The sequence below is a fragment of the Ranitomeya variabilis genome, chromosome 3 (assembly GCF_051348905.1).
Source record: "Ranitomeya variabilis isolate aRanVar5 chromosome 3, aRanVar5.hap1, whole genome shotgun sequence".
Taxonomy (NCBI): domain Eukaryota; kingdom Metazoa; phylum Chordata; class Amphibia; order Anura; family Dendrobatidae; genus Ranitomeya; species Ranitomeya variabilis.
The window spans coordinates 396,972,356-396,986,964 of NC_135234.1; the positions used below are offsets into that span (position 1 = coordinate 396,972,356).

The 14,609-nt window shown below is 45.4% G+C and overlaps 1 protein-coding gene across 2 annotated transcripts in view; it reads right to left on the reverse strand.

Moving 5' to 3' along the window:
• NCMAP (non-compact myelin associated protein) overlaps positions 1–14,609 on the reverse strand; it is a 134,769-nt gene that overhangs the window by 68,307 nt on the left and 51,853 nt on the right. Inside the window, exon 1 of one of the 2 annotated variants that reach the window (XM_077296130.1) lies at positions 9,962–10,049. The exons of the other annotated variant lie outside the window; for it this stretch is intronic. Coding sequence (XP_077152245.1) covers positions 9,962–10,010 — 49 coding nt within the window. The 5' untranslated portion in view covers positions 10,011–10,049. Of the gene's footprint in view, positions 1–9,961; positions 10,050–14,609 lie in introns of those variants that run through there. 2 annotated transcript variants of the gene reach the window in all.

Sequence of the window (14,609 nt, forward strand, 5' to 3'; positions counted from 1 at the left end):
GTAATGTTAAAAATAATTTAAAAAAATCATTATATTCTCACCTTCCAGCGTCCGCGGCAGCCTTTCCTGCTCTGTTGTGGATTCTGTTTGTGGGCTCCCTCTGGTGGTTACTGCTGGTACTGGGTGACTTTGGTGGGTTGCGGCCTTTGGTTTCCACCTGTCCATCAGAGGCTGGGTGGTTCCTATTTTACCTGGCCTTTCTGTCATTCCCTTGCCGGCTATCAATGTATTCAGATGTGCTCTGTTTGGTTCCTGCCTACCTGCTCCCAGATCTTTCAGGATAAGCTAAGTGCTGATTTTTCAGTTGTTTGGTTTTTTGTCCAGCTTGCTTATTATGTCTCTATGCTAGCTGGTAGCTCTAGTGGACTGAGGTTCTCCCCATGTGCCATGAGTTGGCACATGGGTTCTTGTAATCTCAGGATGGTTTTTTTGATTAGGGTTTTTTGCTGACCGCTCAGTCCCCTTTTGTATCGTTCTGCTTTCTAGTTTACAGCGGGCCTCAATTTGCTAAATCTATATATATCATCTCTATGTGTGTGCCTTCCTCTCATTTCACCGTCAATACATGTGAGGGGGCAACTATATCTTTTGGGGTTCATTCCTCTGGAGGCAAGTGAGGTCTTTATTTTCTCTGCAGTACTAGTTAGCTCTTAGGCTGGTGCGTGGCGTCTAGAACCAACGTAGGCACGCTCCCTGGCTATCTCTAGTTGCGTTTGTCAGGCGTAGGGCAGCGGTCAGCCCAGGTTCCATCACCCTAGAGCTCGTCCGTTATTTATTTGTACTTTGCTTGTCCTGTGCTATCCCTAGCCATTGGGGATTCATGACAGTATAGCCGGCCCACAAAGTGTTAATTGTTTGGGCTGAAGCAGGAGAAAAAGAAGTGTTTAAGGGAATTTTTTTTTTTTTTTCCCTTCAGAGTTTTGCTGCCTAGCCCTTAATTGCTGTCTAGCTGCTTCTTACCTCCTCTTAACCCTTGAATGGCTCTGATCTTAGCTGTTTAACATGGATGTCCAGAGTTTGGCTTCCAGCCTGAGTAATCTCGCGGCAAAAGTTCAAAACATACAGGATTTTGTTGTTCACACTCCCATGTCTGAACCTAGAATTCCTATTCCAGAGTTCTTCTCTGGAGATAGATCTACCTTCCTGAATTTCAGGAACAATTGTAAATTGTTTCTTTCTTTAAAATCTCGCTCCTCTGGAGACCCTGCTCAACAGGTCAGGATTGTAATATCTTTCCTGCGGGGCGACCCTCAGAATTGGGCATTTGCATTGGCACCAGGGGATCCTGCATTGCTCAGTGTGGATGCGTTTTTTCTGGCATTGGCATTGCTCTATGAGGAACCCAACCTGGAGATTCAGGCTGAAAAGGCTTTATTAGCCCTCTCTCAGGGGCATGATGAAGCGGAAATATATTGTCAAAAATTTCGGAAATGGTCGGTGCTTACTCAGTGGAATGAGTGCGCCCTGGCTGCAAACTTCAGAAATGGTCTTTCTGAGGCCATTAAGGATATTATGGTGGGTTTCCCTACGCCTACAGGTCTGAATGAGTCTATGGCTATGGCCATTCAGATTGATCGGCGTTTGCGGGAGCGCAAACCCGTGCACCAGTTGGCGGTGTCTTCTGAACAGGCACCTGAGACTATGCAATGTGATAGAATTCAGTCCAGAAGTGAACGGCAAAATTATAGGCGGAAAAATGGATTGTGTTTTTATTGTGGTGATTCAGCTCATGTTATATCAGCATGCTCTAAACGCACAAAAAAGCTTGATAAATCTTTTGCCATTGGTACTCTGCAGCCTAAGTTCATTTTGTCTGTGACTCTGATTTTTTCACTGTCTTCCATTTCCGTTGATGCCTATGTGGATTCGGGCGCTGCCCTGAGTCTTATGGATTGGTCATTTGCTAAACGCTGCGGTTTTAGTCTGGAGCCTCTGGAAGTCCCTATTCCTCTGAAGGGAATTGACTCTACACCATTGGCTATGAATAAACCGCAGTATTGGACACAAGTGACCATGCGCATGACTCCCGTTCATCAGGAGGTGATTCGCTTCCTTGTACTGTATAATTTACATTATGTACTAGTGCTGGGTCTGCCATGGTTACAAACTCATAATCCTGTCCTGGACTGGAAAACAATGTCTGTGTTAAGCTGGGGATGTCAGGGGGTTCATGATGATGCACCTCCGATTTCTATCGCTTCATCTACTCCTTCTGAGATCCCTGAGTTTTTGTCTGACTATAGGGATGTTTTTGAGGAGCCTAAGCTCAATTCGCTCCCTCCTCATAGAGATTGTGACTGTGCTATAGAATTGATTCCTGGCAGTAAGTTCCCTAAGTGTCGTTTATTTAATCTGTCACTGCCAGAGCATACTGCTATGCGGAATTATATTAAGGAGTCCTTGGAAAAGGGACATATTCGTCCATCTTCGTCCCCTCTGGGAGCAGGTTTTTTTTTCGTGGCAAAAAAAGATGGTTCCCTGAGGCCTTGTATAGATTATCGCCTTCTGAATAAGATTACAGTCAAATATCAGTATCCATTGCCATTATTGACTGACTTGTTTGCTCGCATTAAGGGGGCTAGGTGGTTCACTAAGATAGATCTTCGCGGTGCGTATAATCTGGTGCGGATAAAACAAGGTGATGAGTGGAAAACCGCATTTAATACGCCTGAGGGCCATTTTGAGTATTTGGTAATGCCTTTTGGACTCTCCAATGCTCCGTCAGTCTTTCAGTCCTTTATGCACAATATTTTCCGTGAATATCTGGATAAGTTTATGATTGTGTATTTGGATGATATTTTGGTGTTTTCTGATGACTGGGAGTCTCATGTTCTACAGGTCAGGAAGGTGTTTCAGGTTCTGCGGGCCAATTCTCTGTTTGTGAAGGGCTCAAAGTGTCTCTTCGGAGTCCAGAAGATTTCTTTTTTGGGGTACATTTTTTCTCCTTCTACTATTGAGATGGATCCCGTTAAGGTTCAGGCAATTTGTGACTGGACACAACCTACAACTGTTAAGAGCCTACAGAAGTTCTTGGGGTTTGCTAATTTTTATCGTCGGTTCATTGCAAATTTTTCCAGTATTGTTAAACCTTTGACTGATTTAACTAAAAAGGGTGCTGATGTTGCTAATTGGTCTCCTGCGGCGGTGGGGGCCTTTCAGGAACTTAAGCGCCGGTTTTCTTCTGCTCCTGTGTTGTGTCAACCAGATGTTTCACTTCCTTTTCAGGTTGAGGTTGATGCTTCCGAGATTGGAGCGGGGGCGGTTTTGTCACAGAGAAGTTCTGATGGCTCGGTGATGAAGCCATGTGCATTCTTCTCTAGAAAATTCTCGCCCGCCGAGCGCAATTATGATGTGGGTAATCGGGAGCTTTTGGCCATGAAGTGGGCATTTGAGGAGTGGCGTCATTGGCTTGAGGGTGCTAAACATCGTGTGGTGGTCTTGACTGATCACAAGAATCTCATTTACCTTGAGTCTGCCAGGCGTTTGAATCCTAGACAGGCTCGTTGGTCATTGTTTTTTTCTCGTTTCAATTTCATGGTTTCATACCTGCCAGGTTCAAAGAATGTGAAGGCAGATGCTCTTTCCAGGAGTTTTGTGCCTGACTCTCCTGGAGACTCTGGGCCTACTAGTATCCTTAGGGATGGGGTAATATTGTCCGCCGTATCCCCAGACTTGCGACGTGCATTGCAGGAGTTTCAGGTGGATAAACCGGATCGTTGTCCACCAGAAAGACTGTTTGTTCCGGATGATTGGACCAGTAGAGTCATCTCCGAGGTCCATTCTTCTGTGTTGGCTGGTCATCCTGGAATATTTGGTACTAGAGACTTGGTGGCCAGGTCTTTTTGGTGGCCTTCCTTGTCTAGGGATGTGCGTACCTTTGTGCAGTCTTGTGAAGTGTGTGCTCGAGCTAAGCCTTGCTGTTCTCGGGCCAGTGGGTTGTTGTTATCCTTGCCCATCCCGAAGAGGCCTTGGACGCACATTTCCATGGATTTTATTTCTGATCTCCCGGTTTCACAGAAAATGTCCGTTATCTGGGTTGTGTGTGACCGCTTTTCTAAGATGGTTCATTTGGTGCCCTTGCCTAAGTTGCCTTCCTCCTCTGAGTTGGTCCCTTTATTTTTTCAGAACGTGGTTCGTTTGCATGGGATTCCGGAGAATATCGTTTCTGACAGGGGATCCCAGTTTGTGTCTAGATTTTGGCGGACGTTTTGTGCCAAGATGGGCATTGATTTGTCTTTCTCGTCTGCATTCCATCCTCAGACGAATGGCCAGACGGAGCGAACTAATCAGACCTTGGAAACTTATTTGAGGTGTTTTGTTTCTGCTGACCAAGATGACTGGGTTGCTTTTTTGCCACTGGCCGAATTTGCTCTTAATAATCGGGCTAGTTCTGCCACGTTGGTCTCTCCTTTTTTTTGTAATTCGGGGTTTCATCCTCGTTTTTCCTCTGGTCAGGTGGAGTCTTCGGATTGTCCTGGAGTGGACATGGTGGTGGACAGGCTACATCAGATTTGGAATCAGGTGGTGGACAATTTGAAGTTATCTCAGGAGAAGACTCAGCAGTTTGCTAATCGCCGTCGCCGCGTGGGTCCCCGACTTCTTGTTGGGGATTTGGTGTGGTTGTCTTCTCGTTTTGTCCCTATGAAGGTCTCTTCTCCTAAGTTCAAGCCTCGGTTCATCGGTCCTTATAGGATCTCGGAGATTCTTAACCCTGTATCTTTTCGTTTGGATCTCCCAGCATCGTTTGCTATTCATAATGTGTTCCATCGGTCGTTGTTGCGGAGGTATGAGGTGCCCGTTGTTCCTTCGGTTGAGCCTCCTGCTCCGGTGCTGGTGGAGGGAGAATTGGAGTATGTTGTTGAGAAGATCTTGGATTCTCGTGTTTCCAGACGCAAACTCCAGTATTTGGTTAAGTGGAAGGGTTATGGTCAGGAGGATAATTCCTGGGTGGTCGCCTCCGATGTTCATGCGACTGATTTAGTCCGCGCCTTCCATAGAGCTCACCCTGATCGCCCTGGGGGTTCTCGTGAGGGTTCGGTGACCCCTCCTCAAGGGGGGGGTACTGTTGTGGATTCTGTTTGTGGGCTCCCTCTGGTGGTTACTGCTGGTACTGGGTGACTTTGGTGGGTTGCGGCCTTTGGTATCCACCTGTCCATCAGAGGCTGGGTGTTTCCTATTTTACCTGGCCTTTCTGTCATTCCCTTGCCGGCTATCAATGTATTCAGATGTGCTGCCTACCTGCTCCCAGATCTTTCAGGATAAGCTAAGTGCTGATTTTTCAGTTGTTTGGTTTTTTGTCCAGCTTGCTTATTATGTCTCTATGCTAGCTGGTAGCTCTAGTGGACTGAGGTTCTCACCATGTGCCATGAGTTGGCACATGGGTTCTTGTAATCTCAGGATGGTTTTTTTGATTAGGGTTTTTTGCTGACCGCTCAGTCCCCTTTTGTATCGTTCTGCTTTATAGTTTACAGCGGGCCTCAATTTGCTAAATCTATATATATCATCTCTATGTGTGTGCCTTCCTCTCATTTCACCGTCAATACATGTGAGGGGGCAACTATATCTTTTGGGGTTCATTCCTCTGGAGGCAAGTGAGGTCTTTATTTTCTCTGCAGTACTAGTTAGCTCTTAGGCTGGTGCGTGGCGTCTAGAACCAACGTAGGCACGCTCCCTGGCTATCTCTAGTTGCGTTTGTCAGGCGTAGGGCAGCGGTCAGCCCAGGTTCCATCACCCTAGAGCTCGTCCGTTATTTATTTGTACTTTGCTTGTCCTGTGCTATCCCTAGCCATTGGGGATTCATGACACTGCTCCTCGCGACGCTCCGGTCCCAAGAATGCATTGCGGCAATGACCCCAGATGACATAGCAGTCTCGCGAGACCGCTACATCATCACAGGTTATTGCCGCAAGGCAAGCAGATAAAGGGGGCAATGTTGTCATCTGGCCAACAAACCTTTATGAGAAGGAAGACTTTCGTCAGTTGAAAGATGTAGAGAATTATAAAAAGCTGACATTTAATACCTCTTCTGCTTTTCAAGCGGAACTTGGGGATATATATTAGAGGATGCATGTTTGGATGGTTTGATCATCAAAGATTTGAAAGAAATTTTAATGCCTGTATCCCCTAGAACACCTTTTTTATACCTCTTGCCTAAAGTCACAAAAATCTTTCCTGCCCACCTGGCCGACCAATTATTTTGGGAAATGGAGGACTTTCTGAAGGAATAGGTAAGATGTTGGACTATTATCTCAAACCAGTTGTCGAAACTCTCCCTTCATTTCTGAAAGGTACTGGGGATGTTTTATCAAAAATCACCAATATTTCTTTGGAGCCTGATATGTGGCTAGTGACTTTTGACATCGAGTCACTTTACACCTCTATCAGGCATACTGATGGGTTGGAGGCAATTAGTTTTTCCTGGGAACCACGGATATGGATGATCGCCCTTATTAGTTTTTATTGTCTCTTTTGGAATTTGCACTCACGCACAACTATTTCATTTTTAAGGAAGCACTCTACCTGCAGCTCCAGGGCACAGCCATGGGGGTGGCCATTGCACCATCCTATGCCTGTCTTTTTCTGGGGCTGTGGGAGAGGAGAATTTTTGTGACCGATCCAACATATGTTGCATCTCAGATTCTACTATGGATGAGATATATCAACGATGTCTTTGCTATATGGCAGGGTACTGAGAGTGATCTTCTTGAATTTGTGGAGCAATTGAATAACAACTATAACAACATCAAACTTACCTGTTATTACAGCCATGAAAGCATTGATTTTCTGGATATACGGATCTCCAAAGGGAAAGATGGATTCTTACAGAGTGATCTTTTTCAGAAGAAGACCTCAGTTAATGGTATACTTCATGCCTCTTCAGCTCACCATGCACATCTGAAAAGGACTATAACTTATGGTCAGTTCCTTAGGGCAAAATGTATTTGCTCTGAGTAGACCGCATATCAGAAACAAGCCGCTGATCTACAAGAACGCTTTGAGGAACGCGGGTACTCTAGACGTATTATTAGGAGCTGCAAGAAGAAGGCGTCATTCGTCAAGAGAGAAGATCTTCTAAAGACCAAGATGAAATTTCATTCTGATCATCAGGTGAAATTTATTTCTACCTTTTCTAGCAATTATTCTGTCGTTAGAACAGCTCTGGGGAAATATTGGCCACTAAGCAAACAGGACCGGACTTTGGCTGAGTGTACTTCTTTCCTACCTTCAATTACTTATTGGAGAAACCAAAACCAGAAGGGTCTTATAAGCCATAGTTATTACCAATACCAATACCATAGTTAAGTGTTTTTGAATATCCATATTGAATCAGGAGCCCCATATAATCCTGCATAAAGGTTAATAATGGCCCCATAAGATGCTCCATAGACACATTTGCCCAATATAGTGCTGCAGAAACGTTGATTATGGCCCCATAAGATGCACCATAAAGATATTTGCGCCATATAGTGCTGCTGAAACGTTGATTATGGCCCCATAAGATGCACCATAAAGATATTTGCGCCATATAGTGCTGCTGAAACGTTGATTATGGCCCCATAAGATCCTCCATAGAGACATTTGCCCAATATAGTGCTGCAGAAACGTTGATTATGGCCCCATAAGATGCTCCATAGAGACATTTGCCCTTTATAGTGCTGCAGAAACGTTGATTATGGCCCAATAAGATGCTCCATAAAGATATTTGCCCCATATAGTGCTGCACAAATGTTAATTATGGCCCCATAAGATGCTCCATATAGACACTTGCCCCATATAGTGCTGCACAAACGTTAATTATGGCCGAAGACATAAGGAATGTGAAGATTGTTCCAGCTCCTTTCCGATTAAAAATTCTTTATTGATCCATATCCTTAAAAATCATCCCTGCACAAAAGGGAATGTGAACAGCTACAAAAACCTGCTAATAGCTACGCGTTTCGATCTAAAAGATCTTCATCATGGCCATAGACACTTACCCCATATAGTGCTGCACAAACGTTAACTATGGCCCCATAAGATACTCCATACAGACACTTGCCCCATATAGTGCTGCACAAACGTTATGGCCCCATAAGATGCTCTATACAGACACTTGCCCCATATTGTGCTGCACAAATGTTGATTATGGCCCCATACAGACACTTGCCCCATATAGTGCTGCACAAACGTTATGGCCCCATAAGATGCTCTATACAGACACTTGCCCTGTTATAGTGCTGCACAAATGTTATGGCCCCATAAGATGCTCTATACAGACACTTGCCCCCTTATAGTGCTGCACAAACGTTATGGCCTCATAAGATGCTCTATACAGACACTTGCCCCATATAGTGCTGCACAAACGTTATGGCCCCATAAGATGCTCTATACAGACACTTGCCCCGTTATAGTGCTGCACAAACGTTATGGCCCCATAAGATGCTCCATACAGACACTTGCCCCATATAGTGCTGCACAAACGTTATGGCCCCATAAGATGCTCCATACAGACACTTGCCCCATTTGCTGTTGCTGCGATAAAAAAAATCACATACTCACCTCTCTGTCGCTCAGGCCCCGTCACTTTCAATATTCACCTGCTCCTCGTTCCAGTTGCCGCTCCATCTTAGCACTGACGTTCAGGCAGAGGGCATGCACTAACCACGTCACCGCGCCCTCTGACCTCAGCGTCACTGCTGAAGATGGAGCGGCGCTGGAACGGGGAGCAGGTGAATATCATGCAGCGCAGCGCTCCCCTCCCCATTATACTCACCTGCTCCTGGCGCTGTGCAGTCCCTGCTTCCCCGGCGCCGGCAGCTTCTAACTGTACTGAGCGGTCACCGTTACCGCTCATTACAGTAATGAATATGCGGCCCCACCCCTATGGGAGGTGGAGACGCATATTCATTACTGTAATGAGCGGTACCATGTGACCGCTCAGTACAGGACGAGGAGCCTCCTTGGACCGCCGCATCATCAGGCTGCCCGCTGGCGCCCCCCTGTTGGCTGCGCCCGGGGCACATGCCCCAGCTGCCCCCCCTGGATACGCCACTGGTTATTACAAAGGCAAGGACTCAGGCTGTACGTTTGGCTCTAAGGGTCCCAAATGGGGAGTTTATCCCTGCAAAAGTTGTGCAGCGTGTAAAAACTTGGAACGTTCTTTTTCCTTCGGCTCTAGTGATGGCTCCAAACAATTTGAAATTACGCACCATATCACTTGTTGCGCTGAGAATGTAATCTACTATACCACATGTCATAACATTACATAAATTACAAATTTTATTAATGACTAATTGCTCTGTAGTCCAAATTTTTGCTTTTGGTTGTAATGACTGTCAGACTGTAGCCTAATGTACCATAAAAGATAAATTATGCAATAAAGATCTGCACTTTATTATTGTGTACTCAGGAGAATACACTATAATCCCATTGTCCATCTAATGTTATTAACATCCATAATTTGAATGTAGAAATGTGTACTGTATTGTAGGTGTATGTGTTTTTACAAATGCATTTTGTGTAAAGTTCAGGATTACTTGGTTATATTTTGTTTCTTTTGGGTGGAATGCAGATATGCGGACAGGTATTTCTTTCCTCTGACGTCTTTGTGCTGCATTCTTACTTTTTTGTAAGCAAACAGCTCCCACAGAGAACAAAGGTGTATTGGACTCCGTGGGCAGATGACTTCATTGTCTTTTTTTTTTTTAACTGTGGTAATCATGCATCCATCACAGAGGCGTAGCTAGGGTTTCAGCTTGGGGGGGGGGGGGAAATCTGAGTGGGCCCCTAACCAGGTACCCCTGACTACAGCTACGTGGTGCACCCTAATTGTGAGCATAGGGGAACATCAGCAGATGACCGCACTGTGACTGAAAATACATCTATATACAAACACGAACACTGATATTACTATATGAGGACCATACATTGGTAGATACCAGTCCTACAGACCATCACAGCACAGTTATAGATAATAACTTACAGATGACGTTCTTTCTGATGGAATCATTCACTTTTCTCGTCTTTTCCATCTGGCCCAGACTGAGATGACCACTTCTCCACCCAGGACTTGTCTGCAGAAATTATGACGACACATCAGACTTCTCACATTCCCAGCCCCGTCCCCATCTATCCCCAACCTGCACAAACTCCTCCTTCTGCTGATACCCTAATACTGAGCCACTGCTGCCATATGTGTCCTACAGCACCTGCTGTGTGGTACAATAATGGTGCCGCCCCACATAGTAATGCCACCACTGTGCCCCTTACATAGTAATAATGACTCCTTTGTGCTGTCTAGATAATACAATTCACCCCTAGAAAACATTAATGCCCTGTGCTAGTGCCCTCCACATTTTGTCCCTAAAGAGTAATGCTACCACATATTAAATTTTGATGGTCTCAGTACTCTCAGTGCCCCTTTAACAATAATGCTTAAGTGCCCACTTAACATTTAATAATGTCCCATAAGTAGCCTCCATGTACAGCTTGACTATACACAGTATGGTGGACCCACAGCTTTCCTATACACAGTATAATGCCCCCACAGCTCCACTATACACAATATGATGATCCCACAGCTCCCCTATACACAGTATGATGTCCCCACTGCTCCCCTATACACAGTATGATGTCACCACTGCTCCCCAATACACAGTATGATGAGCCCACAGCTCCCCTCTACACAGTATGAGCCCACAGCTCCCCTCTACACAGTATGATGTCCCCACTCCTCCCCTATACACAGTATGATGTCACCACTGCTCCACTATACACAATTTGATGATCCCACAGCTTCCCTGTAGACAGTATAATGCCCCCACAGCTTCCCTATACACAGTGTAATTCCTCCACAGCTCCCCTATACACAGTGTAATTCCTCCACAGCTCCCCTATACACAATATGATGATCTCACAGCTCCCCTATACACAATATGATGATCCCACAGCTCCCCTATACACCGTATGATGTCACCACTGTTCCCCTATACACAGTATGATGAGCCCACAGCTCCCCTCTACACAGTATGATGAGCCCACAGTTCCCCTATACACAGTATGATGAGCACACAGCTCCTCTATACAGTTTCATGCCGACAGAGCTCCACTATAGAAAGTGTAATGCCGCCCAGAGCTCCCCTATGTATAGTATAATGGGCCAACAGCTCGCCTATCCATTAAAAAAAGCCACAAATAATCTCTATGGCACAAGGAATGTAAAATAAACCAATTTTATTCACAAAAATACATATAAAATAATAACACCTGGATACCTCAAAGACAACTGTAGGTCATCAAGACTGGGACACAATAAACATCTAATGCTGCACTGCACACATAATGACCAAGGTTTATGCAGAGTAATCAATAGTCAACGTGAACCTCAAATACAGCATCAAATAAACCTTGGTCATTATATGTGCAGTGCAGCATTAGATGTTTATTGTGTCCCAGTCTTGATGACCTACAGTTGTCTTTGAGGTATCCAGGTGTTATTATTTTATATGTATTTTTGTGAATAAAATTGGTTTATTTTACATTCCTTGTGCCATAGAGATTATTTGTGGCTTTTTTGAATGGATATAGTTTACGGAATGTGACCAAGCTGTTTCTAGCTTAGGTCTAATTGGATTAATATGTATGCAACAGCTCGCCTATGCACGGTATAATGCCTTCATTCTGCCCGATACATAGTATGATGGGCCCACAGCTCTCGTATATACAGTATGATGTCCCCACAATTCCCCTGTACACAGTATAATGGGCTAACTGCTCCCTTATACACCGTATAATGCCCCCACAGCTCCCCTATACACAGTATGGTATGCTCACAGCTCCCTTACACACAGTATGATGGGCCCACAGCTCCCGAACATACAGTATGATGTCCATTAGAGTTCCCCTATACATAGAATGATGTCCCCATTGATCCCCCAAAACACAGTATAGTATATAGTTAATAGTGTTCTGACACCGTGCGTCACCTGCACTGAGAGTCACACTGCCAGGAGGGAATTAGCTTTATTCCTCACTGCAGCCTCGGGGGCGGTGCCGGCACGGTTTCAGTCACCGCTCTGTGTATGGAGAGCAGCACCTGTAACTGCGCCTCTTAGGGTATGTGCACACTTTGCGGATTCCTCGCGGATTTACTGTGGATTTTGTGCAGTTTTTGTGCGGATTTTGCCTGCGTATTTACACCTGCTGATTCCCATTAAAGAATAGGTGTAAAACGCTGCGGAATCCACACAAAGAATTGACATGCTAAGGAAAATAAACCGCAGCATTTCCGCGTGGAATTTTCCGCAGCATGTGCACAGCGGATTTCGTTTTCCATAGGTTTACATGGTACTGTACACCGCATGGAAAACTGCTGCAGATCCGCAGCCAAATCCGCAACGTGTCCACATACTCTTACTGCGACTGACAGCCGGCTCAGCAGCGTCTATCACCCAGTAGATGCGCACTGATGCCCCTATAAATAATAATGCTTCTTAAGTGCCCACTTGACATATAATAATGTCCCTTGAATCCCCCCGTGTACAGTAACAATGGCCCCAGCATCGCTGATGTCAGCAGGCGGTCATGTGACAACTCTTTCGGCTTCTCTCAATGTTCTTCTATAGAAAGAAACCAAACTTTTCTATTCGACATAAGCACACAGTAAACATGTGGTCGCATGATCGCCTGATGACACCAGTGATATTGGGGGCTCATGACAGCAGGTGCACCATGTCCTGATTTGGCAGTCTGCTTATTATTAAATTATTAAAACACCACTATCAGGTTTTTTTTCATTGCTGGAGTATTGCTTTAAGCATAAGTCCCCTGCCCCGGTCATATACTCATCCCCTGCCGTATTCACCGCTTTTTGTCACAGCTTCAGTTCCGCGGCTCCATTTTGTGAGCCCAGCTTCTGATTGGCCAGAAGTTAGAAGCTGTGTCACAAGCGCTCAATGTAAATCTATGAGGGCCAGGAAGAGGCGAGAAAGAGGCCAGACCGAGGCTCTCATAGACTCAAATTGATTAGTGACCTTCGTACCGCTCCATGTGGACCTTCGTACCTTCGTGCCGTTGCCCCTCACCCACCTCAGCCCTCACAATACCCTTATCTTCTCACATTCACTCCCCCTGCCCTGTCCCCCTCCCCCCACCTAAGCCCCCACAATACCCCCATCCTCTGACATTTACCCCCCAGTGACTATGACATGCCTATCAATCTAATCCATTTTATCCCCACTTACCAATGAAGTTTGCAGCCGGACCCGGAAGTATCTGAGTGAGTGAAATGCAGGTGGGCACTAGGACCCAGCATGCCTGCCCTGAGCCAATCCCTACTTGCACACGGAGGGAAGAAACCTGCAGCTTGGGAGAAGCTCCTGAGATCGGTCAGCAGCACAATACAGTGCAGGAGGGAGATTTGCAAATGGCCACTGTCCGACCAGCGTGCAGAATCTCTGTCAGGCAGCAGAGCAGGCATTTTGCTGCTCTCCTCCTGTGCTGTATTGTGCCTCATCACGGAAGTGGCAGTGCCGGCTCCCAGTGGGCCCCTTCATGTGACAGGGCCCAGGGCGAAGGCCCCTCTGGCCCTCCCAGTAGCTACGCTACTGATCCATCATCAAGAACGCATGATCATTTCATTACCTTGAACAATATATGTTCCCCTAAATGCTAACTTTTCCTTACTGAAGCAGCAACAGTTCAATGCAAGTACTATAGGAGGAGACATAATGCTGTATAAGTATATAAACTCAACTCAACCAGCCATACAATTCAGATTTCACAAAGTTAGTAGAAAAATGTGTAATAATTGCATGGTTGCAATGGTACAACCAACGGAGTAAATACAGGGTAATTCACTCACTACTTTACCAGGAAAAATAGCTGAAATTTCTAAAGGAGACAGTCGACTGTACTGAAATATGGACTGTTCATATTTTGGTTCATGAGAAGTGAGAGTGCAATGAACCTCAGTGGCAGCAAGGAAGAACATATTTGCACCTAGTGGTCTTGCCGACTTGTTGCCTCGCCAGTCATCTCCACTACGAGATAGACTTGGTGCATACCTTTCTGCGCATCGGTAGTGTGTTTGTGTGGTGCTTATATTTCACTCCTAGAGAAGTTTGGAGGTCGAAATCCGTCATCCAATCTGTGTGTTCCTGTTATTGGTGAATAAGCTGGAACTTACAGGAACATTACTGGCCAGGCATGATGGAGGACATCTGAAAATGTCTGAAGAAACAATTCAAGATGTAAAACAGCAATTTCTTGCATCTCCACGTAAATTGTTGCACAGGCTATCCCAGGAGACAGGCATGTCATATTCCACATGTCAATGAGCGGTCAAGAAAGGTAGCGTTTGCCTATACAGAGTCACTGTTGTTCAAGACTTGAAAGGGCCCAACCAAGGGAAAAGATTTCTTATTGCCGAATTTTTTCCTTTGAGAACATTGGAAAGGTTGAGTGTATAGTAACAGGCCAAAAATATTACAGGCAGACATTTTGCGGAATATATGGAATGTTATGGAACGGCGCATGCAGGCCTGCTTGGATACGAACGGTGGAGATTTTCAACACCACTCTGACAGAAAATACAGTGAGAAATTGAGGCTATCACCCCAGATGTCTTGCGC